Source organism: Metarhizium album (genome assembly GCF_000804445.1).
Source record: "Metarhizium album ARSEF 1941 chromosome Unknown scaffold_10, whole genome shotgun sequence".
Lineage (NCBI taxonomy): Eukaryota > Fungi > Ascomycota > Sordariomycetes > Hypocreales > Clavicipitaceae > Metarhizium > Metarhizium album.
Window position 1 is genome coordinate 780241 of NW_024467584.1, and position 27344 is coordinate 807584.

General features: G+C 54.9%; 9 protein-coding genes across 9 annotated transcripts; 6 read left to right on the plus strand and 3 right to left on the minus strand.

The window, feature by feature from the left end:
• Positions 1-1072: 1072 nt before the first annotated feature.
• Positions 1073-4576, plus strand: MAM_04665 (DDT domain-containing protein; the record flags this gene model as incomplete). Its single annotated transcript, XM_040823463.1, has 5 exons — positions 1073-1075; positions 1159-1224; positions 1300-1358; positions 1675-3381; positions 3457-4576. The coding sequence occupies 5 exons, from the start codon at positions 1073-1075 to the stop codon at positions 4574-4576; spliced, it is 2955 nt and encodes a 984-aa protein (XP_040678716.1).
• Positions 4577-5444: 868 nt separating this feature from the next.
• MAM_04666 (glutathione S-transferase) lies at positions 5445-6525 on the plus strand (the record flags this gene model as incomplete). Its single annotated transcript, XM_040823464.1, has 3 exons — positions 5445-5479; positions 5683-6074; positions 6158-6525. 3 exons carry the CDS (start codon positions 5445-5447, stop codon positions 6523-6525), a joined length of 795 nt encoding a protein of 264 aa, XP_040678717.1.
• A 430-nt stretch (positions 6526-6955) lies between these two features.
• Positions 6956-9616, plus strand: MAM_04667 (glutathione S-transferase; the record flags this gene model as incomplete). The annotated part of the gene is made up of 1 exon (XM_040823465.1): positions 6956-9616. The coding sequence occupies one exon, from the start codon at positions 6956-6958 to the stop codon at positions 9614-9616; it is 2661 nt and encodes an 886-aa protein (XP_040678718.1).
• A 277-nt stretch (positions 9617-9893) lies between these two features.
• On the minus strand, positions 9894-10987 carry MAM_04668 (Centromere protein Mis12; the record flags this gene model as incomplete). The annotated part of the gene is made up of 2 exons (XM_040823466.1): positions 9894-10853; positions 10928-10987. 2 exons carry the CDS (start codon positions 10985-10987, stop codon positions 9894-9896), a joined length of 1020 nt encoding a protein of 339 aa, XP_040678719.1.
• Positions 10988-11395: 408 nt separating this feature from the next.
• Positions 11396-12941, plus strand: MAM_04669 (GMP synthase; the record flags this gene model as incomplete). Its single annotated transcript, XM_040823467.1, has 2 exons — positions 11396-11575; positions 11697-12941. The coding sequence occupies 2 exons, from the start codon at positions 11396-11398 to the stop codon at positions 12939-12941; spliced, it is 1425 nt and encodes a 474-aa protein (XP_040678720.1).
• A 413-nt stretch (positions 12942-13354) lies between these two features.
• On the minus strand, positions 13355-14617 carry MAM_04670 (Translationally-controlled tumor protein; the record flags this gene model as incomplete). The annotated part of the gene is made up of 5 exons (XM_040823468.1): positions 13355-13439; positions 13546-13708; positions 13807-13944; positions 14300-14411; positions 14603-14617. The coding sequence occupies 5 exons, from the start codon at positions 14615-14617 to the stop codon at positions 13355-13357; spliced, it is 513 nt and encodes a 170-aa protein (XP_040678721.1).
• A 2049-nt stretch (positions 14618-16666) lies between these two features.
• Positions 16667-17854, plus strand: MAM_04671 (Fatty acid hydroxylase; the record flags this gene model as incomplete). Its single annotated transcript, XM_040823469.1, has 2 exons — positions 16667-17372; positions 17460-17854. 2 exons carry the CDS (start codon positions 16667-16669, stop codon positions 17852-17854), a joined length of 1101 nt encoding a protein of 366 aa, XP_040678722.1.
• Positions 17855-23101: 5247 nt separating this feature from the next.
• On the plus strand, positions 23102-23992 carry MAM_04672 (uncharacterized protein; the record flags this gene model as incomplete). Its single annotated transcript, XM_040823470.1, has 1 exon — positions 23102-23992. The coding sequence occupies one exon, from the start codon at positions 23102-23104 to the stop codon at positions 23990-23992; it is 891 nt and encodes a 296-aa protein (XP_040678723.1).
• Positions 23993-24737: 745 nt separating this feature from the next.
• On the minus strand, positions 24738-27311 carry MAM_04673 (YL1 nuclear; the record flags this gene model as incomplete). Its single annotated transcript, XM_040823471.1, has 2 exons — positions 24738-25159; positions 25220-27311. 2 exons carry the CDS (start codon positions 27309-27311, stop codon positions 24738-24740), a joined length of 2514 nt encoding a protein of 837 aa, XP_040678724.1.
• Between the last annotated feature and the right edge of the window lie 33 nt (positions 27312-27344).

The window sequence follows — 27344 nt, forward strand, 5'->3', positions numbered from 1 at the left end:
GAGCACCCAAGTGGCCGCACGACGAGATGCCCGAGTACCTGGGTAGGTACTTGCGAAAAGGCGTGGTGTGGTAGACGTAGGTGCTTAAGTGCCCGACTGCTCAAAGTACCAGAATAGTACCAAGCAAGCACTCCCACATCCCAGAAATCTGGCTAGTCCGCTTGAGCACTTGGTGTTCTAGAGTTTACAGTTTACTCGAGTACTGGGACGGGGAGGGGAGCGTGGCAGGTTCAAGGCTCTCATGTACCCCCGCGTCGCGCCCCAATCTGTGTCGAGGTACCTTTTCGCTGCGCATGGCCTGTTTCGGAACCTTGTCCGCATGGGTGTCCTCGCTGGCGGCTACCTGCACGCGCTGTCACTCACTGGCTTGCCGCTCTGGTCCGAACAGTTCTAGTTTTCTGCCTTCTGGGTTCCTGTCTTTCTTCCGTTGCTTCTCCGTGCTTCTTGTCTCCTGCTCCTTGAACCTCGTTCCCTTTCCTTCCAGACTTGAGTGATGCAATCCCAGACAAATAGTCGACAGGCTTCCTTTCTTCCTCCTCCCACGCAACCCCACAGTTTTTTAGATGCTTGCTCCTGCTTGGCTGGGTTCCCTTCACCTCCCGCTTGGCTCACCTAATTCCTTTTCTCCTTGTACGTTGCACGTCAACAAGAGTCGCGCGTTTTCTTCTTTGCAGCTCTTTGCATCTCGCAGATCGTCGCCCGCCGCCAACTCTGCTGGACGCGCACAGCAACCTTATTCAACTTCCTTTGCGTGATATACTTACCTGGCACCTGGTACATGTATTGACCCCCGCGTCACCGAGACTGCGTGTAAGTCTGTATCGGCGAATTCCCTCGAGGACCGACGACGCCAAAAACTACTCAGCCTCAGCTCCAACCAAGGCTGTTCTGCTCCCAATCAGTGCTACGCCCCCGCAACACCATTCCACCCGTCGTCGAGTGCTCCGTCAGGTTTTGTCTCGAATCTCACTTGGTCGTCAGCAAGGGGCGTCTTCTGCCTGAATAGCAGCTGCTGCTGGACAAGTGTTTCCAGCTCCTCCGCGTTGCGGAGCTTCCTTTTTCCCTCGCCACCATGGTAATTACCGGCCCTAGGAGAGACACCGAGTTTCTTCACACCTCCCGGAAGTCGTGCCTACGTTGGCTGACACGCCTTTACAGGTTCTCTTTAAACGTAAGCCAGTGCGGTTCCTGCCGCCGGCAGACATTCAAGACGAGAATGCAGAAGTATGTATTAGGGCTGCCTTCCCGCAGCCAGAAGGCTCAAAGTAAGGCGGAATCTTAGACGATTAACTTATCCAGGTATGGCACATTCCCCAGACCGGAGAGATCTTTGTGAGCTATGAGGACTATTTAAGCCGGTAAGTTTTAGCCTCGCACAATCTGCTTTGCTGCGCTGGCATGCGCCCCTTTGCTAGTGCCTCATGTCACGGCAAGTCTCTGTGTGCTGATGATTCATCCCCGCCAGTATGGACTTTTATAAACAGGTATTGTCATGTCCCGTACCCTAGCTTCACACGAATGCGCTGTCTGGGTTCTCACACTAGTTCGTAGCGTCGATTCAACGACGAAATAACCGGCCACTCTGGCCTCACCTTCTTTGAGGCTTTGAAAAGCGAGGTTCGACTTCACCCATTCTCCACCCCGTATTGTCAGAAAAAAGTCACTTATCAATAGTTCTCTTGTCGCACAGCTTACCGGCGGTCGCGAAGTGGAAGCTTCATTCCCCGAAGCACTCAAAGGTCCAATTCTCCGCAAAGTCCAGTTTCAGACCATTTCTCGCCTGGACCACCTTGTTGATTTAATCTTTGACGAATTCAAGCATGATTATTACCCTGGCGAAGAGGTGATGGTAACCCTGGATGGTGGCGATAAAATGCAAGGCCTTGTCAGGGACAAGACTACCTTCGGTCCAAGAATATTACCTGACGGCTCCCGGACACTACCCGTGACGCGCTACCTCGTCAGTATCAATAATTCTGACAAAGAAACCATTGTCACCGATGAGCACATCTGTCGCAATCGTGGTGTTTTCACCAAGGCTATGCTGCGCTCCTTCATCAAGAAGACGGTTGTTAGAGAAGCTTGGACGGGAGCGCCTTGGCTAGTCAAGCACGACTGTGCTAGCATGTATCACATTGATACCAGAGTCCCTCCTCAGCTTCGACATGACACGAAGCTGCTAGAGCGGAAGCAGCTCCAGGCCCAGAAACGGGCCGTCTCGATTGATATTCACGGTGCATCACACACCGGACCAATGCGACTACCAGAACTGAAGCCTGCCACGAAGCACCACAAGGGGAAGCAAGGCCAGTCTGGCATCAAGGGGCTGAAGTGGCCTCTCAACGAGCCTGTCAATGGCATCAACGGGTTCATACGACACGAGCAACCAAGGCCACCGATACGTGAACCTACCCCGCCGCCGCCGCCGCCGCCGCCCCCTCCACCTACAAAGTATCCCATTGAAGACCTATCACTGCCCCCCAAAGAGGGCAGCGTACGTCCTCGTCTCAAGTTCTTGTGTCATGATCCTCCAGTCAAGATTGAGCCCGAGATTGACGAATTTCAGCTCTATTCCGACAAAATCAGCATGGGCACAGTTGGTGCCTTCTTGGAAACCTGGGACACCCTCAATGTGTACTGCGAGATTTTTAAGCTCGACTCTTTCACATTTGACGACTTCGTCGAGGCCATGTCGGTGGCCTCCGAACAGACTCGTGTTCAGCTTTTCGACGAGATTCACTGCTCTGTGCTGAAAGTGCTAGTTGACTCGGAGCGCGAAGGAGGTAAAGTTCGCATCAATTTGCCGGAACTAGAAGACGAGCGCAGCGACGAAGAAGGCGAGGATAAGGATGAGGATGAAGGAGGCGAAGGAGAGGTAACGACCCCCGAGCCTGAAGAGAAGCCCAAGGGTCGCGCCACTCGCAGCAGTCTCGCCAAACTAGAGGCCGAAAGGTTAGCGGCAGAAGCTGCCGCTGCCGAAAAGGAAGAGATACGCGCAGAACAAGAATCTCGCAACCGGGCCGAAGAATTGATGAGGGAGTTTGATTGGATAGACCATCTTCGGAGGCGCGATTTCTCCCATGGGGGATGGGAGAGGATCATGGTTGGATTATTACATCAGCTGTCCAAAGACGATCGCTACAAGAGACCCTGTGAGGAACTGCTGGAGCAGCTTGTTGCGGCAGACTCGGACCCTACACAAGAAGCCATTCGACAGAGTTATGCCGGGCTGGACGTCAACTATCGAGTGAAGGCCTTGCAGATCATATGCCTACTTACGATGCAGACGAAAGCTGTTCGTGGCTACATGGAAGATTGCAGCGAAACAATGACCAAGTACCGCAAGGACAGAATCGATTGGCAACGACAGAAGAAGCAAGCGTAAGTTCGTACGAATTTTCGCACACGATGCGAAGCATAACCCTCGGATGAGAGGCTGACTTGACTGGCCCTAAGTATCGAAGATGCTCGCCAACTGCACGAGCAGCGCAGAGAGCTAGTACCCGACCCGAACCCGCAGGAAGAAGCTGGTTTCAATGTCACCAAGGAAGAAGAAGATGTCAAGATGGCCGATGCTGATGAATCCCAGGTCGACAAGGAAGACGTTGGGGAAGGTAACGACGAACCCACCCGACCAAAGGGCAAACGACAGGGTCGTGCACCAGCGGACAAGAGGAAGAAAGATTCGGAATCTGAAAAGGAGAGGAAAGAAAAAGAAAAGTCCAAGGAGAGGGAGAAGGAGAAGGAATCGACGCGTAAAGAGACAGCCAAGCTGACGCCCCAACAGCAGAAGCAGTACAACAAGATTTTGAAGGAGATACAGAAAAAGGAGGACATTATAAAAGAATGCGAGGAGGAGGTGGCGATTATTGAAAACGATCTTCGCGAGGCCGACTGCCCGCGGACGAGAGTCTTGGGCAAGGATCGCTTTTGGAACCGATACTACTGGTTTGAGAGAAACGGGATGCCATATGGCGGGCTCCCTACAAGCTCGACAGCAGCAGCCGATTATGCCAACGGATGCATTTGGGTGCAGGGACCAGATGACATGGAACGCGAGGGGTACATTGACGGACCTCCAGACTTTCAAAACGAATACAAGGCCAAGTTCAAAATGACGGTGTCGGAGCGCAAGGCCAGAGAGGAGAACGGGACCAGCGTTTTCACGGCCAGGCAGTGGGGTTACATCTCTGAGCCCGGGGACTTGACTGCGTTGATTAAATGGCTAGACCCTCGGGGGTTCAACGAGCTGAAGTTGCGCAAGGAGCTCATTAACTACAAGGACAAGATTGCAAAGCATATGGAGAGCAGAAAGAAGTATCTGGCAAATGACGAAAACAAGGACAAAAAAGACGGGGCTGCGACCAAGAGAAGCAGTTCACGCATCCGGGAGAAGACGCCCGAGCCGCTGACGTATCGTTGCTTGCAGTGGGAAAACACCATGGCACTCGAGGACCTAGGTCACATCCATTCAGACCCTCCGCCGCCGCCGAGAGCAAGGAAGCAAACAAAAAAGCGCGAGGCGCAAACCGAGGCGGCGGGTCGAGGTGCAGCCAAGACGCGGCGGCGAGGCTAAGCAGCTGCAGAGCATGGGAGATGGAGCTTTGATTGTATCCAAATGGTTTGACGGGTAGGAGGTGAATCGCAGGCGAAGATTGCGATGGCTCCTTTTTTTTGTTTTGTTTTTGTTCTTCTTTCCTTTTCTTCTTCTTTTCTTTTTTTAAAGAGAAAGGAACATGAACACTATTTGTGTATGTTTTCTTGTTTCCAAGGCACGAGTTACTTTTATGATTAGCGGACTTTTATGGGTTGGACATGACGTGTGGCCAAGAGCTTGGTATAGACGAACATGCATGGTTGGTTTGGGACGGGACTGGTGGGTGGGCATAGAGGTGCTTTTCGGGAGTGCATTCGGTCATGGAAGGACAGATAGAGGCTGGGGTGATATTGAGTCATGAATACGGTGTATGATTTTGCAGAGACAGATTTGGTTGGCGACAATGAAAAGACAGTTGGTAACTGACTTGACCCGACGAGGCCGGTGGATGGCCGGTAGGAAGCGGGAATCACAAGTTGACTGACTGCATGTGAGGGCGTGGGTTTTGTCTGGCGGCATACGGAGTAAGCTTTACGGAGTAAGGGTAACCAATCTCCGTGGACGCGGCTGCACGGACTAAAACAGTTGTGCGAGCCGAAAGCCCGTCGTTGGAACGCCTTGGCGGTTATCTTGTGCGCCGCCGTGGGCCGAGGCTGGTCAGTGGTCTCACAGAAAGTCAATGAAGCTAAGAGGTTGGGAAGTGCATCATCGACCATGGGATCGGCGGTCGTGGTGGAGAGTTGATTTGGGGGGGCAATATATTTAAAGCGTGTTTGCATTTTTTGTGTTTTTAATTTTTTTTTCCCTTGCCCAACGTGTATGTACATTCTTGCCATTCACTGCCACAATGGCTGCGGACTTGCCCAAAATTAAGCTGTACTGGTATGACACTATTGCGTAACACCGGCCCCCAAACCTCAACTTCACACACACACACACAGACAGAGAGAGGGAGGGGGGGAGGGAGCGACTCGATTGCTTCTTTTTTTTCGTCCTTTGCTCTAATCATCGCACCCTCACACTCACACTCCCAAGTCTTGCCGAAACTGATTGTATGCCCACTCGACTGGCGCTACCCCCAACAGGCTCAACCACTCGCGCTCCCAGCGCATAGTATGGCTCCTCGAAGAACTCGGGGTCCCCTACGAAATAGAGGTCTTCCACCGCGATGAGGAAACCCTCCTTGCGCCCAAGGAGCTGGAGCAGATTCACCCCCTGGGTAAATCGCCCGTGATTGGCATCGTGCCGCCCGGCGGCGATGAAAGCAAGCCCATCGTCTTGGCGGAGAGCGGCTTCATGACGCAGTATCTCGTGGATCATGTTCCCGAGGGGAAGAAGCTGATGCCCCAGCAGTGGCAGGACGGCAAGGAGGGCACCGTCGGCGGCGAGACTGACGCGTGGCTGCGGTATGGCTACTATATGCATTACGCCGAGGGGAGTTTGATGCCGTACTTGGTTTTCGCGCTGGTCGTGTCTCGTCAGTCCCTTCTCTTCTCCTCTTTCTGCCCCTCTCTTCGTAATGAATGAGCCCCCTGGCAGCTGACCTAGTCCCGAGGACAGGCCTCAAGTCGCCTCAGGTTCCTTTCCTCGCGCGCCCCATCACGTCCATTATTGCCAACCGCATCGTCTCCATGTTCGTCTACCCCAATGTCAAGAAACACCTTGCATTTCTGGATGACCAGCTCGCGACTTCGGGTGGCAAGTATCTGTGTGGTGACAAGCTTACTGCTGCGGATATCCTGATGAGCTTCCCTGTCATTGCTGGGTCGAGCCGGTTTGATGAGCTGGGCTCCTTTGAGGGCGGCTCGTGGGAGAAGGCGTTTCCAAAGGTCGCCGCGTACGTCAAGGTGTTGGAGTCGGAGGATGGGTACAGGAGGAGCGTGGAGAAGATTGAGGCTATTGATGGCACGTTTGAGGCCTCGTTGTGAGGGTGCCGCTTTTGTCGTGTCGGGGAGTTGGAAGCATTGTTCGAACTTGACTGCAAGGTATCACGCCGCTTGTGTTTGCAAGGAGGAGGGTTAGGCAAATGGCGTGCATGAAAGTCCAACAAGGCGAGGGCTTTTTTTGATTATGCACCGATCGCCCATTACATCTGCGGTCTGTATCCCGTACATAATAAATACGCCGTACCACCCACCGACTCCCAAGGGATGTTGCGGCAGGAGCGAATGTGACGTCCTGAAGCGAGATGCACAAGCCTGCCCGCTCATTGATTGGCCAAGTGGATCCGCAGTCGCCCTGGACCCTGTCGCTGACCACGCCTTCAAACGTTCCCGCAAAACATCTAGAGACTCCTCGACCTGGGACATCTTTCGTGCCCAGTGACAATTCCTGGCTGTTGACGCGCCCGCGTTCGCCATGTGCGCTTCTAGAACTACATGTCTACGATGCGTATCGCGCGTGCGTTCAACTGTGCCACCGACGTACAAATCGGCATTCAGAGTCGGAGCTGGAGCCCGGCCTGTCGCGTGGTTCTCGTCGACAGCCCCTGGCGCCTCACATCAGACTCCGAGCTCGAGCTCAACTTCGCAGCCTCCTTTCCCCCAGGAGGCACCAGCATCCTCAAAGAGACAGCCAAGAAGGACCAAGGACGCCGATGCCGCCGTCTCTCTGTTCAATGATGTGGTGCAGAAAAACGAAGCCACTGCTCGCGGAGGGTCCCCTGCACGGCCGATTGCTCGACAGCATTCTGCACCTGCGGTGCTTGGTGAATGGGAGATTGCTGCCAAGATGAAGGAATTGGAGACAATGAACGTCGAAACCCTCGACAGACTGCGCCTCTTCCAAAATGAGATATGGCCACATGTCAAGGAACTCCGCGGACGAATCCCCAAGCACCTCTACGTGTCAACTACAACGTTTTTGGCGCAGACTTGTGACGCGGTTGCTCAACAAGGTCTCACGGGCATCAGCGTCGCTCTTTCGAAAATGCTCGCCATTATTGGAAAATGGGATCTGCACATGCGGAACCAGCTCGTCTTGAGCCTGTGCCACACGTTGATTAGTAGGAAGCATACTTCGGCGGAGCGTAATGCCCTCGTCGACGAGCTCTTGGATATGTGGAGGCATACTTCTCAACTACGGAGGATGAGTCAATTGCACGTCGAGCGGCTCACCTTCGTGCTCCCGACCAAGGAAGAGATCGTTGAGGATATCGAAAAGTGTTCAGCATCCTCAACAAGGCAGAATGAATCAGCAGGGCTGAAGTCTTCCAACATGACGCCTACCACCAAAGCCCTGGCTAGTATCTTCACTCAATACCGACTGGAGCAGGCTGGTGAACTTGTGCCGGGTCTGTTGACGACTCTTGCTGTGCTCTCTGATCCGCGTCTAGCTAGAGAGGCAAGCCAAATCAAGGCGGCACCACTGTTGGACCTCGTTGCCCTCGCACTGCAGCACCAGCCCGCAGACGCCGCCCATGTTGATGGCATCTTTTCTAGAAAAATCGAATTCCCACCGTCAAAGCTGGCCGATTTGCGTTCTTACGTGCTGCCACAGTGGCCTCGGGCTCAGGACATGGTGTTGAGGACTGATGCAGCGTGGCGCGAAGGAAGTATACCGTCTCAGGGGCCATCTCGCTCATCAAGCGAGGCGTCCCATCTGTCAGTTTTCAACAAGCAACTCCGCTCTGCTTATCGGTCTCGTAACACCGGCGCTGTTGTATCCATCTGGCAGGATCTCAAGGCTTGTTTAGCCCAAAACCGGGACATTGCGCGAGAAATGCGCGAGGACCCAGACTTCTTTGACTATTGGATATTTGTCTGGTGTGCCGTCAGACGACCCACCATGTTGCAGGCGACATTGGATCTCATGCGTGAGGTCGGCATACAGCCTACTGTGCGATCATATACCAACATGATGTACGGGTGGAAGATATGCAAAGACGCGGACCGCATCGAAGCCCTTTGGAATAAGTTGGTCCAGTCGGGCCTGAGGCTCGACGTCTTCATATGGACTGAGCGCATTTCGGGCCTCATTGAGGCCGGCAGACCACAATCTGGCATCCAGGCGCTGGCCGAGATGCAGAGCCTATGGAAGAAGGCGGTTGCCAGCAGAGGCAGCATCGAGAGTGCCGCCCGTGTAGCCGTCCAGCCCAGCACAGAGGTCGTCAATGCCGCCCTCAAGGGCCTCATTGTTCTGGACCGACGCGCGGCCAACGAGGTGCTCGTCTGGGCTGGCAGGCAAGGTATCGAGCCCAACGTCCGGACGTACAACGTTCTTCTGAGAGAGAGCCTCCGCAACAACGTCGCCGAGGACGTGCAAGGCCTGTTGAAGGCCATGAAGAATCGGGGCATCGAAATCGACTCGGCCACGTTCACCATCCTCCTCGAGGGGCTGCTCGGGTCCCTGGAGCACGCTTCCGCGGCCGAGCAGGTACATGTCGCGAGGCAGATCCTGGGGGACATTGAAGCGGCGGGATTGAAGGCGAATCACGAGACGTACGGCAAGATGCTCTACGCCGTCTCGGGGCTTGCCAATGGCGGCGCCAACGAGGCCCTTGCCGCCGTGCAGGACCACATGACGGCCGCGGGCCTGTCCATCACGCCTCACATGGTGACGATTCTCATTGAACGGGTCATCTCCCGGGACCCGCTGCCCCCTGACGCGGGAGCAGCCGTCCGCGCCATCCTCAAGGAACACGGCCTGTCCGACGTCGCGCAGGGCGATCAGACGCTGTGGGAGCGGGTGATGAGCGCGCACGCCGTCACGGGCGACGTGGCCTCTGCCATGGCGGTGTTTGACGACCTCGCGCGCGCAGGACGGCCCGTCACCTCGCTGCCCTGTTTGACGGATCTGCTCAAGGCCCTCTTGGCGTCGGCCGACCCCAAGGCCGCACAGGACGCGAGGCACGTGGTGGGCGTGGTGCTGCATCACAGGCTCGAGGGGGCGGCGGCAGATGACTCGTCTGACAGGGACGCCCGCTACTGGAAGCATCATTTTTGGTTCCTGGCGAGGGAGAACGGCCTGGTCGACTGGCGCCAAGTGCCAGTGACTGTGGCAGCCAAGCTGCGTGAATGATGAAGACGATGGCATCACATTGTACTGTGGACCGGAGTCTCGAACACGTGTACTGCATACTCGAATGTACTATATATACATGTAGAACGCCAGTAGATGGTGGGAAAAGAGAACAAAAAAAAAAAAGGGCATGCCGCCCAGAGCTAGCTCCCTGACATTTCTCGCTCACCGTGATATCCAGAACCCAGTGATAAGTCTCTCGAGGAAGAGGAAAAAGCAAGACAGGAGAAGCAGCAGCAGCAAGACTGGTCGTCCTGGACATGTTGCCTGCTGCCCGTCACGTCTCGGCCCCCTGCCCCCCCTCGCCCGCCAACAGCGAGGCAACGTTCTCCAGACCCTCGACCTCTCCTCTCGACAGCGACGGCCCCCCGCCCTGCCACTCCCCGTCGCGGACTTCCCCCTGCGGACCGAGTTCCAACCCCCCCGTCCGCTCGAGATACTTGCGCGACGCGCCCTCGATGTACTCTGCTCGTTGGCGGCGCCAAGACTTGCCGGGCCCCTCCGTGTCCTGGCCCCCCGCCGCCTGTGCAGCGAGTCCGGGCAACAGGCTTCGCAGGGATTCCGACAGCGACCGCAGGGGTTCCAATTGCGACAGTGCGAATTCCGCAGTCGTAGTGATGGGCTTGTTCGTCCCGCCTTGTTCGAGCGTCGCCTTTTCGCGCAGGAAGGCGAGCTGGTTCGCGGGCTTTCCCGCGGCGCCATCCTCCCGCTCGACCGCGTCGTCCTTGGCGGACAGGCCGACGGCGGCCTTTAAATGGCGCAGGAGCGCGTCGTTTCTGGCCCTCTCCGCCTCGAGGGCGATGTGCAGTTTCTGGCTGGCGTGTAGTCTCCGCCTTAGGGAGGTGATGCTCTCGACGGTGGGCCTGTCGGGGTCGTTTGACAAGTCGAGGCCGTCGTAGTGCGACAGGCGCATGAACGGCTGGTCTTGGGGCTTGACCGTCAGGATGTTCTGCATGGTGTAGAGCTCGAAGATGTCAAAGTTCTTGTCGATGGCGGCGTTGAGGAGGGTCTCGAGCTGGTGGGTGCCGTTTTCGATCTCGAGCCTGGCGGCGTCGAGGGCGGTCTGGGCGGCATCGGCATCGGCATCTGCTGCTGCTGCTGGCTTGGGCTTGGGCTTGGGCTTGGGGGCTTTGAAGCCCAGGTTCTGGGGGGGGATGGTCAGGAGCAGGCGCTCGACGGAGTCGAGGGCGCGGTCGGCCAGCACGTTGACGGTGTTGATGATGTCGTCGAGGAGGGCCTGGGGGGTTCGCGCGAGGTGGTCAGTGTGGGTGTGGGTGCGCGGATCGGATTCAGGAGGATGCATGTACGGACCGCGGGCGGGTAGCCGAAATGCTCTGTGAGGAGCTCGTAGTCCGACCCGTTGGCGGCCATGATGTCGGAGTTGAGCAGACGGCGGGCGAGGCGAGGGACGCGCGACTCGACGCGTCTGCGCTGGCGGGGGTGGATTGCTTCTGATCACGCGGTCCGGGGAGCAGGCGGTCCATCAAAGCGGCGTCACTTCACTGCACGGCGTGCGAAGCAATCATGCTTCGTGTTACTCTTCACGACGAACAACAGTGTTTGTGGAACTCTGCGGCATCTGGCGGCACGCCAAGGTTGATGCATTTGTGAACGTGGGACCCCGCGCATCACACGCCCATGTACTGGGAACCCACGGTGGTAGGCTTCCCATACCCGCTGCCCAGGTACTGCGGTACTTCGGGGAACCTCGGACAAGCGCGTTGTACGTCATCGCGCTTCGCGCTTCGCACGCCAACTGCGGCAAGGACCAGCTGCCTCATGGCAACGCTGCTCCTGGATTCCCAGGCATCCGCAGCATTTGACAACGCCAAGGGAAAGAACACAAGCAGCCCATCAGGCACGCACCCGCGCAGTATCTCAAACATGTCCCAGTTCAAGGATATAATGAAGAACGGGTGGCATCCGGAGAAGTCGGGAACGGGAATTCGGGGCTCCATGGTACGTAGATGGCCTTGAACTCACTCCTCTTGCTGCACCATCTCCCTCGCACCAGTTCATATACATGCGTATGCAATCAAGACGAAACCATGTACTAAAAAGCCCCGTTGCTGCTGATTAGTCTGGCCTCATGGGTCGCAATAAAGATGACAAAAACGACAGCAGCTCCAACCACGTTGCTCGTCCACTGAGCCATCTCAAGGACCCCGAGTCATTTGCGCCGCCGCCCAAACGAAGCGGTTCTGGTCTTTTGCCCGCGCCAAAACCAGTCCCGCCCGAGCGCAAGGTCGTCACGTCTCCGTCAAAATACGCTGATCCTAGAGCTGGGCCGGTCGAGCCGCCGCCGAGGGACACGGGAACCGGCCTGGCGAGTGCTGAGGCCTCGCCGACAAGGGAGGCACAGCGCAACGATGCAGGGAATCGCCTGAGGCCGTATCAAGCCAATACCACGGGACTGTCGACGGGTAACCTGCCCAAGCCGCCGGGGAGGAGGGACGGCGCAGATGGCAGGAGTCCGCCATCCTATGACGAAGCGACTTCTGGGGCGGCTGTGCCGTTGGCACGCCCGCCGGGTTTGCCGCCTCGGTTACCGCCGAGAGTTCCCCCTGGAGGGGGCGAAAAGGACGGCCGAAGAGACGAGAGAGCTGTGGATAGGCTCGAGGCGGCGGGCGTTTCTGTCCCAGCACTGGGTATTGGTCGTGCCGGGGCCGCCCATTCAACCTCGCCAAGTCCTCCGCCTGCATCGGCACGAGCTTCATCTTTGACCCAAGCTGGAGCTGGTGGTTGGGTTGCCCAAGCCAAGCAGCTCCAAGGGCATTTTGCCGAAAAGAGCACCCAGTCAATGACATCATCCGCCCGGGAACAAGAGTCCGGTCAGGGCACTACGTGGGCTCAGAAGCAGGCAGCTCTCGAGACGGCGTCCGCCTTCCGAAAGGATACATCTTCAGTTTCCTTGTCCGATGCCAAGGCTGCGGCTAGTACCGCCAACAACTTTCGACAACGTCACGGGGCACAAGTTGCCGCAGGTGCCAAGGCAGCCAATAATTTCAATCAAAAGTACGGCATCTCGGACAAGCTTGGTGCGTTTGCCGGCTCGCCGACCACGCAGACGACACAGAAGAAATTCACGCCGCCGCCGTTGCCTGGTCCGAGCCAAACGTATACAGGTGCCGCGAATGATGCTGCTCAAGCGGCGGCTCCAGGGCTGGCTGGTAGGAAGAAGCCACCGCCACCTCCTCCTAAAAGGAAGCCAGTCCTTGCTGCTGCCGCCGCTGCTGCTGCTGCTGCCTCGAACCATTCGTCTGCTTCGCAGGGAGATGCTGATGGGCCCCCTGCGATCCCAATGTCCACGAGGCCGCAGTTTTAAGAGTTTTGCTGTTTTGACGCGGGTTGTCCTGCTACCAAGGTTCGCCGTGTACTGAGTATCGCATATCGGCGTTCCTCCCCACGGCTTGTCCGTCGAGGTGTGCATTTGTAGCCATGGTTATGTTAAATTGGAAAAGCAAGGAGTTGGGAATCTCGAAACAATAAACCTGAGTAAAGGAAACTTGTGCCGCAGAAAGATGCAATGAGGGCTCAGTTCTCAGAGTTACGTGGATCAAACAAACGAGAAGTGTCAAGTGATTCAATCCTCTGTGTTGTTTTTCATTGTCCCTGCTATAAATGTGGCGATGTACGCCGGGCGCTGAAAATGACGCACTACAATAGCTTTTGTTTTTCTAAATCACAACCTTCATACACCGAAATTCATATGCAGCTCATCATCAGACTAGAAATCGCTCAGACCTTCATCTCACTGAGGCCGTGCTTCCAAACAACGACGTAGGGAGTAACACCGTCCTCGCGGTAGTTGAGGAGGACCACGCTGGGGGGGTGATTAGTAATCTCAATTTTTGTACCGAGGCAGGACCAAGTAGGAGCCACGCATCGAGCGATGCGCCTGGGTCGCGGTCAGGCTGACCAGTACTTACAGGCCATCGGGGTTCATGGACTCGCCAGTGTAGAACTCAAAGTCCTTGAAGTTGGGCAGAAGCTTCTCTTTGACATAGGCCTGAGCGCCCTTCTCAAAGGCAGAAATTTCTTCAGCAGGGGCATTGCGCTCCTGAAGGGCAGCCTTGACAGCCTTCATGTAGCCTGTGGGGTGCGTCATTAGCATCATTCATGATGGCGCCTCACAGTGACATGCCGACGGAGGTCAAGACGGTCATCAAGGTGAATATACTTGTACTTACCCTTAAGGTAGGCGAGGTAGCCCTTCTTGTCGAAGGAGGTGCTCTGGAGACGGAAAGAGTGGACAATGTTGTTAACCTTAACGGCACTGTCCTCAAGAGCCTCTTCGGCCTCTTCAGCGGAAGCATTGGCGCCGGTGTCTATCAAGTTGGGTATGTTAGCATCCAGAAGTGTGTTCCTATGAAAATGGATTGAGAAACATGAATTATATAGCCCCGCGAGGTGAATTGCAGAGACCCGGCTGGCTAGTGGGCGGGCTGAATCCGGGAAGCGTATGCCGATAGCTGATGTTGCGCAGAGAGCGTATAATGGTCTTCATCGCGGGTAGCCACAATGACATTGACAGGGGGGGTTGAAATTGTTGTTTTTCTTTCGCTTTCCCCCTCCTCTTCTCTCTTTTCTCTTCTTTCTTCCCAAAAAATACAATAGCCTTGTTTTGGCATCGAGAGACGAAGGCAGGGCGGGCGAGGTTGGAAAGCAGCGGACCAAACATACCAACATTGACGGCCGCCTCAGTAATCATGGCACAGTCGGCCTCGTAGACGATACCGTCGACGAGCTTGATGTCATAGGAGTCGGAGATGATCTCGTCACCAGTGATGATGTCCTATCGAGATTGCGCCTTCAGTATAATGAGTGGTAACAAGTGTCCCTCGAAGGACAGTAAACAATGCAGGGCAGAGGATGGCGGGGTAGCGGCCGCACAAGGCGGCTGGCTGATCTGGTCCCGGGCGAAACTTTGCGCTTCCGGCTGTGGCGTTTCAGATGCGACGATTCTCTTTCGCAGTAGTGACATACCTTGTAAATAATCATGATGGCGGTTTGGTAGACTCGAGGCCGTAATTACCATGGAATACCGAATGAAGAAGAGGTGCGAGGAGAAAGAGAAGAATAGGAAATTTCCAAGTGGAGATGAGACCAGAAGGTCTGGTGGGGTGGGATTGGGAGTGAGTGAGCGGCTAGGCCAGGAGGGGAGCATGTGGCTCGCCAATGACGCTTGACTTTGGTGGGGAAGATTTTTTCCTCTAAATTTTTGCTTTGCTTTAAATTCTTATTTGGTACGCACTTTTTCTTTTCCCCTCCCTTGTTCACTCTAGCACCTGAGTACTTGTCAGTCGGCCTGAATGCGTGGCCACTAATGACATTTACGCAGTTGACGCCAAACCTAGCAGACCAGGCACGGGCACAGGCACAGGCACAGGCACAGGCACAGGCGCGGCTTCAATTTTGCGACGATTTGACTATTTGGGTCTGGTACTACTCGGGGCGCCTGGTACTTGTCATTGATCAGCATCAGCTCAACGGAAGAGACACGCACGCTGTGTACAGGACGGCCTCTGGCGATCAGAGCGCCCTGTACAAGTACACATTGCTCCCCGCAGATACAAATTAAGCTTTCCAAAATCACGGTGATACAAGTCATCATGGAGTTTTTCTCGGGGGGCTTGCTTTCTCAAGGCATCATCACCACAGCCATGCAGCCAGAGACTACTCGGCTCTGCAGCGAGAGCTGGCCAATATTCCACTACCAGACACTCGCGATGCCAGAAAAGGCATGTGTACTTGAGCATGTGGCGATGGTCCTACTGGCGAACACGCCACCAAGACAAGCTATCGAGGTTTGCAGCAAGGGTTACTGCTTAAATAGACAGAGGCGTTGGGTCGATGACGATCTACCACTTACCTAGGTCAGGTAGGTAAAGTACCCAAGTAAGTACGTAGCCTACTCAAGTATTTATACCGAAACCGAGGACGGCCAAAACATCAACAGGCCCAGCAGTGAGTTGGATCGATTGACGACTGCAACCGGGCAGGCGACCAAGTACACCTACCTAGGTGCTTACGTACATACTTCCAAGTAAGTACTCAAGAAAGCAAGTACTTACTTAAGTACTTAGGTAGGCCTTAGGAGGTAGGCAAGTAAGTTCTAACCTGGTAGTCGCATGCTACCCAAGTACTTAGTAGGTACCTAATCAAGCAAGTTCCTAGGTACGTAAGCAACCCAAGTACTTACTACGGAGCCTTGAATGGAAACAAAGCTCGGTCCTGAGCCCTGGACATCGGGGTGGGCTGATGGTGGCTTCAGACGACGCCGACGCCGCACGACGCCCTTTTTGACCCCGCTGGCGACCGAGATTGGCGCAGACGCGTAGAAGTGTGAAGTCACGGACTACCCTGGGTACCTAGCTGCTAGCCTGCTTTTGGCTGCAGAACGGCGTACCTGCATACTCAAGTAAGTACTTTACTTAGCAGCAGCATGTTTCCCGAGCCTCCGAGCCGCGACCGCGACGCCACCAGCGCTCTTCTGCCACCCGTTGACGCCTTACATCTTCGCCTCTTCGCCCTGCGCGCCGCTTGCTGCGTGCCACTTGCCATGCACTCGGAGCCCCGGCCTTGCACTTCAAATCTGGTCGGAATAAGCCCATTTGACCCGACCAGAGCCAGACCAGTTGACCCTTGGCATCCCCATCATCATCCCATCCCATCAACCCATCCCATCATCCCATCATTCCATTGTTCCGCCTTGGGACCTTCGCTCCTTTTCGCCACGCCGTCTACTCACGTCACTTTTTCTTCTTCCTGCTTCGGTCTTGCCATTGCAGGCAACGCATTTTCCCACGCCGTCCTCGTCACCCTATTGACTGATATTCTCGGCCGTCGCTCGTCCCGAAAGTGCTCCTTTTCACTGTCGCACGCCGACTTCGCCTCACCTCGCCCTCGCCAGAGAAGCTGCCGTTCGCGGCATTCGCTTGTCGACAGCACACGACCGGCGCCGTGCGCAAGCATCGCGTCGATTGCGGACAGTAACCAGCAAGTAAGCAGCGATTTGCGGTTCGCGGATCCTGCTGTCGGCAGTGTACCATGGTCAACGATACCAAGGGCCCTTTTCTCCTGTTCGTCATGGCAAACAGCACCTCGTTCGACTCGACTTTGCCGCCGCTCCCTTCGTATACCCTCGAGCCCAGAGGCGATTTCTTCTCGTGGATTTCCGACGTTTGGCTCTCCCTCATCCTGCCCATCTTCGTCTATTGGGTAATGTCGCTGATTTTCCACGTCATTGACGTCCTCGACCTGTTCCCGCAATATCGCCTTCACACCCCAGAAGAGATACTGCGCAGAAACCACGCCTCCCGATATGAGGTGGCGCGCGACGTCGTTATCCAGCAAATTATTCAGGTTGCTACGGGTACCATCCTGGCCCTGTCCGAGCCCCCCGAGGTAGTCGGAAAGGCAGATTATGACGTTGCCGTTTGGGCCACGAGACTTCGCCTTGCGCAACGAGCGCTGCCCGGCTTTCTGAGCCTTCTCGGTGTCAATGCCACCGCCATCTCCAAGAGCATGTCAGCGACGCACCCTTTGCTGGCTGGCGCTCTAGCTGGCGGCTACTATCCGTCCCTCTCCACGGCCGAGTCCGCTGCGCCTGCTTTCGCTCCCTGGGAGCTCGCTGTCGCCAGAGTCCTCTATCACATCGTCGTCCCGGGCATTCAGTTCTTTGTGGCTGTCTCATTTCTCGACTCCTGGCAGTACTTTCTGCACCGACTGATGCACGTGAATCGATGGATGTACAGTGAGTCCCGTTGCTGTCCCCACACGGTCACTGTCGAGCTCTATCCTCGCGATGGAAACAGAAAGCAACAAACTGACACGTTGACAGCTACTTTCCACTCCAGACACCACCGACTATACGTTCCATACGCATACGGCGCCTTGTACAACCACCCATTGGAAGGTTTCTTGCTCGACACGCTGGGGGCCGCTATTGCATTCAAGTTGACCGGCATGACGGTCCGTCAGGGCACTTGCTTCTTCGCCTTCTCGACAATCAAGACTGTCGATGACCACTGCGGATACTCCTTTCCCTGGGACCCCCTGCAGCTCATCACCTCCAACAACGCCGCGTATCACGACATTCACCACCAGACATGGGGAATCAAGAACAACTTCTCCCAGCCATTCTTCACCTTCTGGGATGGCATGTTGGGGACCAAATACAAGGGTCCTCGAGCCGACAGACTTGCTGATAGGAAGCGAGCTGATAAAACGAAATAGACGATTTTAATGCCGCCGTGTTTCTAAGTAATGCTAAATCTTTGTTTCGATACCGTGTCCGATGCACAGCTGTTCCGAGGACCCTTTTGCAGCTCTGCTTTTTTTTTTAATACGTTGTTTTAACTGACTTGTAACAACTATTATGCCTCAGTGAGACCCCTGGGGCGGAACCGTTTTGCGTCATCACCCCAGCGCCTCAGCGTCGAATTACAACTTTTAATCTTCTTCTGCCTTCTTTCTCCTGTCGGTTGGGCGGCGGACGGATTCTGGCCGCTAACTCACGCTCATATATCACCTACTCGGATCGCGATGCCGAAAGACAGTGTGATGTGGTGGGGTTGAGAGCAGTTGGCAATTGTACAAAACGGAACCATCTTTTTTTTTACCTTGTTCCAAACTTTTTCTTCTTCTTTCTTCTTCTTCTTTCTAAAACGAAAGTAGAGGTAAAAGACATAGCGTCAACGATGGTTCATCCTCGTAACGTCGCTGGGTTGGCATTGTGCGTCACGGACATGTTGGCAGTTAATTGGATGGTGCGAGGCGCTCGCTGTTCGGATTACGAAGAGCATGGTACCGTCGTTTCTCTGCAGACGGGCCTTTGGTTTCATGTAACATCTTTAATGTTCGGCTGGTGAGCATAGGTTGGAAACAAAGAATAGAGGACACAGAAAGAACAAAATCATGGGCCCTGTTCTTGATGCATTCTGATTGAACTGACCGGCTGGGGACAGGCTGCCGCGAGCATCTCCGGCGACAGTCACCCAGCAGTGCTCGTTGGTATATGCAGAGCCTTTGCCTACTGACCTATTCACACAAACGGCGTGCCCGCCAAGGAGCTGCCAGCGACTGCCCTGGACCGCCCAGATGCAGATGTGCTCGACGGCGTTCAGCCCAGTGGTAGAGTAGAGCGAGTGTGTCACTGTCTGGATTCTGGTGTTGTGTTGCTTGCTGTCATTCATCACGGATGAGTGCAGCGACAAGATTGATGAGCAAGTCGACGAGAGCCGACGCCAATTACTCCGTGCTACTAATGCCCGACTTCAGCTCGCTAAATACTTGGGCATCACGATTGAAGCAGGTCACGGCAGAGTCTCTACGATGTAGAGGTACATGCCTGCCTTGGGTCCGCCCGTCAACTTTATACCAAGATCGGCAACTCCCATTTCCGAACGGTGACACGGGCCACCCCGACTAGCTGGGCTGGGCTGGGCTGCTCCAGGCCGAGGGACCAGTCCCAATACTTACCAACGGACCAGTGACCACCCACCACGTGCCCCGGTCGTGGATTCGCCAGCGGGCTGCGTGCGGAACGCATTGGCTGGCCTGCGATGCAGAACAACACGTACGTAGGCACTGCGCGGCCGGCCGGCCAGGGTCGACTGGTTCTGGAATGACCAAGTTTTGCGGCCCACGGCGGCCGCTGCTGGAAGTTGGAACAGCTGCGTTGATGTGAGACAAATCTTGGGAGGGCAAGGGCAACATGTGTGCTGCGCCAACGATGTGCATGTGTGCAACGTGACGTACATGCAGTACGCAGCACATGAATGCGTCGACATGGTTGGTGGCGTGTCTCGTGAGTCGTTGCCATGCTTTTCTGGGAAACTGGGAAACGCCAGCTTTATCGGGTGATGTGTCTCTGCCGGCGACGCCGTTCTCTACCCATCCAAGGCGCGCGTCGTGCACCGCGGAAACAGTCCGGCCAAAGGTTACTCAACTCTGGCGTGACCGTTGATTTATGCTTCCAGTGAGTACTCAAGTAGGTTTCAGCAGTTGCCACGGCGGATGCTTAAGTTCCGAGGTGGAGTCTGCCAACAGCATCATGAAACGTGCCGATGGGTGGGCCGACTCTATCCTGCAATGCACATACACAGTTTACGTACGTACTTAAGTACTCGGCAGTAGTAGTATCAGCGACCGGGGCGAGTCAGCAGGCAATTGATGATTTCTTGGCACGTACTCGTCCATTGTTCATGTTGGCATCAGCCGCAAGTGCTCCGTACATGCGTAGATGATGGCCTTGTCGCGGAGATTGCACGTACGTAGCCCTCGGCACCGTCTGATGTTGGCCAGTCCAGCGGCGCACCGTGTACTCCGTATTTGCTTTGGATTCCAGGGAGAGCCGTTGGACCCCTACGTCGGCGTTCGTTCCAAAATTGGAGAGCCTGGCAGCCTGGGGTGCTGCTGGGGGAGGGGGGCATATCGGGACATCTTTCGAACCTGTGCAAGCATGGCCAGGAGCAACAAGGATTGACTTGCTCCAAGAGCCATCGATCAAACCAGACTGCTGGTAATTTAGTTTGTGTTCTGCTCCAAACTTCTCAAACTCAGCCAGACCCGTTCAACAACAATTCTTGACAGCTGGCGAGTGTCGAATGGCAACTGGCAGCAGGCATGGCCCCTGTTTCCTGCGTCATGCGTCACGCAGGGCCGCTCCTTCCTCGCCTCGTTCGAGTTGACGACAACTCCGTCTTTTCAGCTCCTCATATCTGCGCACGGTTGGTCAAACAGCATGCTTCATCTTCACCTGAATCCAACTTCGTTTTGTCCGTCTCCATGTACTATTATTCCCGGGGGTGCCTAAACGTCAGACGTATTGTCTTTCTCAATCTCCTGGGCAGCCTGGCCCGGTCCAGCGAGCTAGCAGCTACTCTCTCTGAATTCCGGCACGCCACGGTCCCCCAAAGGCTCAGATCGTGGCCTCATCAGACGGCGACGAAAGGACCCGTGACCGACCCGTGACCGACCCGCGACATCATCAACCAAGGTTGCCGCCGCCCGTACGCCTTAGCCGAACCTGGTGCCCATATTCGTCTGCTTCAGCATCCAGTCCTTGTTCACCCGGTCGCGCTACACTGGTTTCGTGCGCCCGCGCAAGCCACTCAATCCACCTCGCACGCCAGCAATCTCAATCTCCACCGCAAGCGACCGGAACCGTGCACTTGTACCGGGCAGGCGGGTACTGGTACGTGGGCTCGGCCGGCAAAAGCAGCCTATCGTCTCATATAGGTCTTCTCGCCAACGCTCGAGTTGCCGCTACGCTCTTCACTTAACTGGTCCACGGCACCCAGTCTCCTGAGCGCATCGTCCGTCAGGTTGCTCTTCTCTGTTCTGCTCTTCCTTCCCCTTCTTTCCTGCCAGCAAACAGACGGCTATTCGCCAACCGGTCAGCATCCGAATCGTTAACAAGTACACCGTACATCGCATCCCTTTTACCCGAACCATTGTCATCGGACGTCCGGCACGTATCAGAAGCACTGATCGTTTAACGGCGCCAATACTCCGTATTCCCGGGCGGGCCGAGTTCAACGTCCACGGCGCTCTCGTCTCGCTCACCCGTGCGGCTGTGGTACTACAAGCAAAAATCAAGTCCCAACAAAGAGCAGCGGCCTTGTTCCATACGCCATTCCATTCGCTCAGTCGTTTTACTTGGCCGCATTCGACAAATTTATCAAACTACCAGGCCGTGGGCTTTTTGCCACAGCCTTTTGGCCCGGTCTCGTCGCATCTATTCTTTGCTCGCGCGTCAGCTTCAGCCTCGAAGTGCTCCTGGCCTCATGGCCCGTCTGGGACCAACAAATAAGCCATTATTACGTATCAGCATCGCAAACCCATAAGCCAAGAGGAAGCATATCCACAGTACCCTTGCTGAGAAGAGGTCGTTCAGGTCCAGCCATTGGGCCATTCGGTATTTGCACTGCCAAAAGCGTTCATTCTCGTCTCAGCAGCAGGCGCCGCCGCCGCCTTTGACGCAGCCGGTGGTTGGTCCATCTCGGCGCTTCCGCCAGCTGTCCCACGCCATCATTGGTCAATTCAATTGCCTTTGCCTTGGTCGGTGATCTCGGGTTCCTGCGGTGTCCCCAACATGCAACCAACGGTCGCTCCGTGTTTCAGCAATAGCAATACATACTCGCAGTCCCGTTCATGGTTAAGCACGGGAGACGGGAAAAGCCAGAAGTGATTCACAGGGACCTGGCTGGGTATCCAAGCGGCATTAGGCGCCGTCATATCATGCCGTTGCCTCGCCTGCATATAATATTTGAAGCTTTTAGACTGAGACATGTCCGTACCTTTTGGCCATGGACCCTGCAACCACTCTCTTTACATTTTTACTGTGAGTTTAATTGATGTTGTCATCGTTGCTCCTCGTTCACTTGGTTCTTTTTTTTTTTTTTTTCGGCGCAATTTCGTCTCGCACACAAAAAGGGTCGACGTTTTTTCCCTTGTGCTCAAGACACCTCGTGTGCTCTCTGTTTCGCTCTCATCTTACAACGTTCCAAAACAAATACATCATTCCCTCGAATAAGCCGGGCCCCAACTGGACCTGCATTTTGCGGCATACCAGCACTCGCTCCACTTTGGGAATCTTTTGCTTCTCTCGGTGCGTTTCGCCTTGTCGCAGGTATATATATTTGCTCCATGGGCCTTTCTCCATTTTGTCGCGCGTTTCCGTGTCTCAGTCCACCGCATTGTCCTCCGTCGCGTCAGAATCATTGTCTGCGGAATCTCTCTCACTCATTCTGAGCATGCCGGTCTAGTGACGGTCGTGTCGAGGGCTAATTAGACACAACCCAACTCGGGTGCCGCCCCTCGCCGGAATACTGTGCTAACACAGGTGGTGATAATAGTCAGACGGACCCGTCTGTGAAGTCGGTCCAGCTCATTGGCTCTTGGGACAACTTTTCCACGTGGTATGCGATGAAGCAAGACGTGCGACGCGGTCGCGGCCAGTGGAGAGGATGTTATTCATTTAAAGATATCATTTCCCACGATGAGGCTTCACCGACAAGGAATGGGGGATTAACAATGGGAGACACGTATTACTACTACGTAAGTCATTCTAATTTCGTAATCTGTAACGCCGTGTCTAAGCCACTTTCTCACACATCTATCTGTCAGTACGAAGTAGATGGCTCTACTGAAATACACGACCCAGCCCAGCCCTCGACAACTTCTTGTCCTTACATGCCAGGCCAGACCATCAACACACTTCACGTCCCCATTGAACAGAATTTGCGCCACCGCAGCGCTTCGGTAAATTCGCTTCGTCAAGAGTCGTACATGACGATGAATCCCGAGGCTCGATATATTACACCAGTCCCAGCTTCAGCAGCTGTAACTAATCCTACGATCCGTCGACTTGGTTCGGCTTCGTCATTGCTGCACAACCACATCTCTAGCCGTTCGAAATCAGTCGGTCCTCCTTGGAAGCGAATGTTCAGTCGAAAATCAGCAAATGCTGATGTTGACATGCCTTCTTCATCTAGTCCACCAAGTCGTGATGGTGCCACGACACCACCCACGTGGCCTCTACCTGACAGCAGACCAACGTCTTCATCGGATGGACGAAGGACCAGAGACATCTCACCCGAGTCGTTGCGGAGGCTTTTGGTAGAAGATCTTCCTCTACCACCCCCAACGGTGCCCAGCAGTCCGCCGCGGGCCTTGGATATTCCAAGGGCGCTTGCCGAAGACGTAGACGATGACGACGACAACTTCGCAACGTCTGCTATATCAGAAACGCAAGTATTTGCGACGAGATTATCCCCTCCTCCCTTCCAGCGCTGCGTCTCCTCGGATGCCACGCCGCAAACCAACACGAACTCGAGTCCCCCAACGCTCGCTATTCGACCTGCAAGCAGTCACCAGGGCAGGGAGTTGAACAAGTCCGAAGCCGTGAAGGAAGGATCACCTCGACCGCGGAAGCTTGACACCGCCGTTACCAGTCAGTGCGGCTGCTCTCCGTCGATTTCGTCAACGGCGTTCAATACGCCAATGTCTCCACAGTCACTGGCAGAAGAGCTTCCACCCTTTTACGATTCGAACGATGATGACGATGTTTTATCAAGTAATGATGGGGATTGCTTAGCCTATGGATCCCACGCGGCATCTTCGACGAAAGAATCTTTCAAAGGATACAGTCTGCCCAGACATGCCGAGGAAAACAAGTCCACAGACGGGTCTTACTCTAAAATGATTGGCTTCCATACGACAACGGCCATTCCCAAGGCACTTGAATCGACCGTGCCCATTAGCGGCACCAACTTCCTTAATGGACCTATCGATACCGGCCTGGGTCCGGATGACTTTGTTAACGAGCTCGACCTATTGGTCGGTGGTATTGTCAACAAGAACAATTAAGTGCAAGTATCACTACGGCCTGGGACGCTCTGTGTTCGCTGTGGCGGACACGATTCCATCAAATAAACTGCACAATGCTGCACGATGACGTTTTGCGACAATGAACATCTATTCAATATCGAATGCCCAATGGTAATTCGATGAGCACATGTTCGCGCTTCCTTGCGCCATGCGTTAATTTTCATTTACTTTTTACTTTCAGATTATGCATTGCTTATCTTGACTCTCTTTGGCGTTGTATCAGGATTAGATACGGCAGGAATACCAAAACCTTGATACCCCGTATTTCCGGCAGCAGGTTCGAGCAGGATGTAAAGGACAGGATGGCATGGTTTGGGGGCAGAGATACAACTCTTGGCTTTTGCAGTAAGAGCTCACGTGGCGCCTTTGTACTTTTTTTCTTATTTTACAGTTCTTGGCGTGGGGGGACCGTTCGATGTACTATGCGGGACATGCTGATAGATGCTGCAAGGGATAGTAGAGGTAGAAAGGAGAATTCTACATTAAGTCGATACCTTGGTCGGCTATCATGAGTCCCTCGTTCACTTCTGACGATAAAAGAGAGCTTCTACGCTGCCACGTTTGTGGATGTACGTCGTTGTCGATGTCGGACAGTCTCCTTGTGCCAGTCTTCCATGGCAGATGTTTGATTGGGGTATGCATCACATATCCTAGCCAAGGAGGTAATTGTACCGGAGGGTGTGCGTTGTACACGAGTATCATGTCCCAGGACCGTCAAGTCTTGCTACGTAGCCACGTGCAGTACGTCTTCTGTGGTTTGCACTGTGCCACTTATTTCCTCAGCCTCGACGGCGGCATCACTACCAGCTGCTGCAGGTGCTTGTGCCATCCCGCCATCCTCCGCCTCCGCCTCGTCCTCCTTCCTTTTCTCAGATTGTTCCCGTTGCTTGATTTTAGAATTTCCGTGTCCTCCTGGAGTCTCTAGTTTCCCGCCATCAGGGTTGAGGAAGCGTTCGGGGACACCACGCGCCGCTTGCTTTGGGTTGCCCACCCATGCACCCAGGATACGACTCCATTGGTAGTCGCCGTTGTTGAGGCGCTGGATCTCCTTGTATGCAAACATATTGTAGAACGGGAGCTTGGTTTGGGGGTCCCGATAACGCGCCGGGTTATTTGTGATGACGCAGATTGGTGCAGGCGCGGGCTCTGTTGAAACACGTCAGTTTTCTCGTTGGCAGGGAGTGCAGCGCAAAAGGGCAGTCTTACTGGCGAGTTTGGTCATTTTGCGCCCGAAGAGAATCTGTGTCTGGATGTTCTTGTCACGTATGGCATTTCCATCAAAGTTTTGATAGATGATGCCGTTTCGGGTTGCGTCCATGTCGCGAGGCGCCTCGGTTACGGCTGGCGGCTCGGGACTTCCTCGCATACTTGTCGTCGCTGTCTCGCCATGGGCAGATTCAAAGTCGGAGCCGGCCGGGACTGACCCCTTCGTGTCGACTTCCTTTTCCGTTGTAATCTTAGTTGCTGAAGACACAGATGATGCTGCCACCGTCGTTGGGTTCCCGGGCTGTACGGACGGTGGTGCCAGTGTGGATTGGAACGTATTTGGCGGTGCTAGCACGTTCGATTTTGGTGCAGCATCTACTGGCGAGGACGGATCCGTGTCGATGTCGACTACTGGAGGCAGGATGAGCACAGGTGCAGCCAGGACCCTGGATGGCCTGGCTTCCGCAGGTCGTGTTGGGCCAGCCGTGGCAACCAAGGGACCGGCGGGTGGAGGAGGAAGAGGCGCAGCCAGCCTGCTTGGAGGATGTGACGGAGGCGTTGTAGAGGCTTGGGCAGAGATTGATGAGGGGATAGGTGATGAAGGGGGACCAGATGCAGAAGGTTGTGGCAAAGCAAAGTCTGTAGAAGCGATGGTCTCTTCCTTGAGGAGGGGGGTGAAAACCAGGGGTGATGCCCGTGAGGGTTGGGTCGATTTCTCGACTTGGTCCCTTGCAACCAAGATTGCATCCTCTTGAGTTTCGGGTTTCGCGTCTATTGGCGTATTATTTGGTTTCAGGGCAGACACGTCCGTGCTATTCGATGCATCGTCTGCGGTGGCCAGTCGTGCTTCTGTAGACGCCGCCCGATTTATCGCTTCGGTCCCATCTACGCCAGCCTTTACTGATGCATGACGCTCGTTTTTCTCGGCCAAAAGGCTGCCATCGTTTTCCAGATTCTTGGGATCGCTTAGTGCCGACTTTTCTGTCGTTGAAGTCCTGACAGCTTTGAGCACGTCTGAACTTTGATTTCTCGCTTGGGCAATACCGTCGGAATTATCTTTGTCTCCTTCTCTGTGGACTTGATTTTCATAAGTCTTTGCCCCATCCTTATCCTTTCCCTTTCCCTTTCCCTTGGCCGTCTTGTCCGTCTTTTCTCTCTTCTTTTTGGGCTTCTCCTCCACCTCAGTCACATATGGACGTAGCGAGCGCAATTCGACATCTTCCCATTGACCTTTTCCGCTCCAGAATGTAAGGACTGGCCCTTTGAGCGTCCGCTGATTCAAAGCAGCCAGCTTGGCCTTTCGCTCTTCCTCGCGCTGCTTCTCCGCCTCCTCCCAGCGATTGAGGCTTTTGCTGTTGCGCTTCTCCACGATGGCAGCTTCCGCTAGCCTCTCCTCCTGCGTCATGGGGGGTTTCTTCATGGCCTCGAGTCGAGCAGCCTTCTTCTCCATTTGCGCGAGCTGCTTTAGTCTCTTCGCCTCACGTTCAGCCATTTGCTGGTGCAACTGCTCTTTGGATATACGAGTCGTCTTTCGGGATGACGCACGGGTAGGAAGATCCGCAGGCGACGGCAGCCATGAGGCTCGTTCCGACTTTTTTTTGGGACGCGGAGCGGGAGCTGGGACAGATGCTGCTCTGGTGGTTGGGTCGATGCGAACCTTTTTTCTAAATTTTGCTGGGATTGCTTCTTGAGCTCTTCGTTTGCGTAGAGCGGCGCGCTTTTCCTTGGCTTGACGGTCAAGCTCCTTTTCACCTTCCAGATCGTCGTCGTTGGCATTGTTGTCATCTTCGTCGTCGGATGAGGAGTCCATGTGTACGTCGGAACCGTCGTCGCCAACGTCGGAGAAGCCCTGGTCATTCTCGTCTTCGGCGAATAGAAGTTCAAGGTCTGAGTCTGGCTCCTCATTGGCAAGCATTGACTTCATGCGATTTCCCGCCGTGGACCGGCGTTTTCGCGTCGTCGCAAGCCATTCCGTCTGCTGGGTCGGGGCGTCTCGGTCTGAGCCATCCAGGTCGCTGGGCGGATCTGACAGTTGCGATGTGTCCCTGTCAGAGGTCTTGGATTCTGTATCCATCATGGACGGATCCTCCATGGCGGGAAGGGAAGAGACATCCGTCGCCAGCCA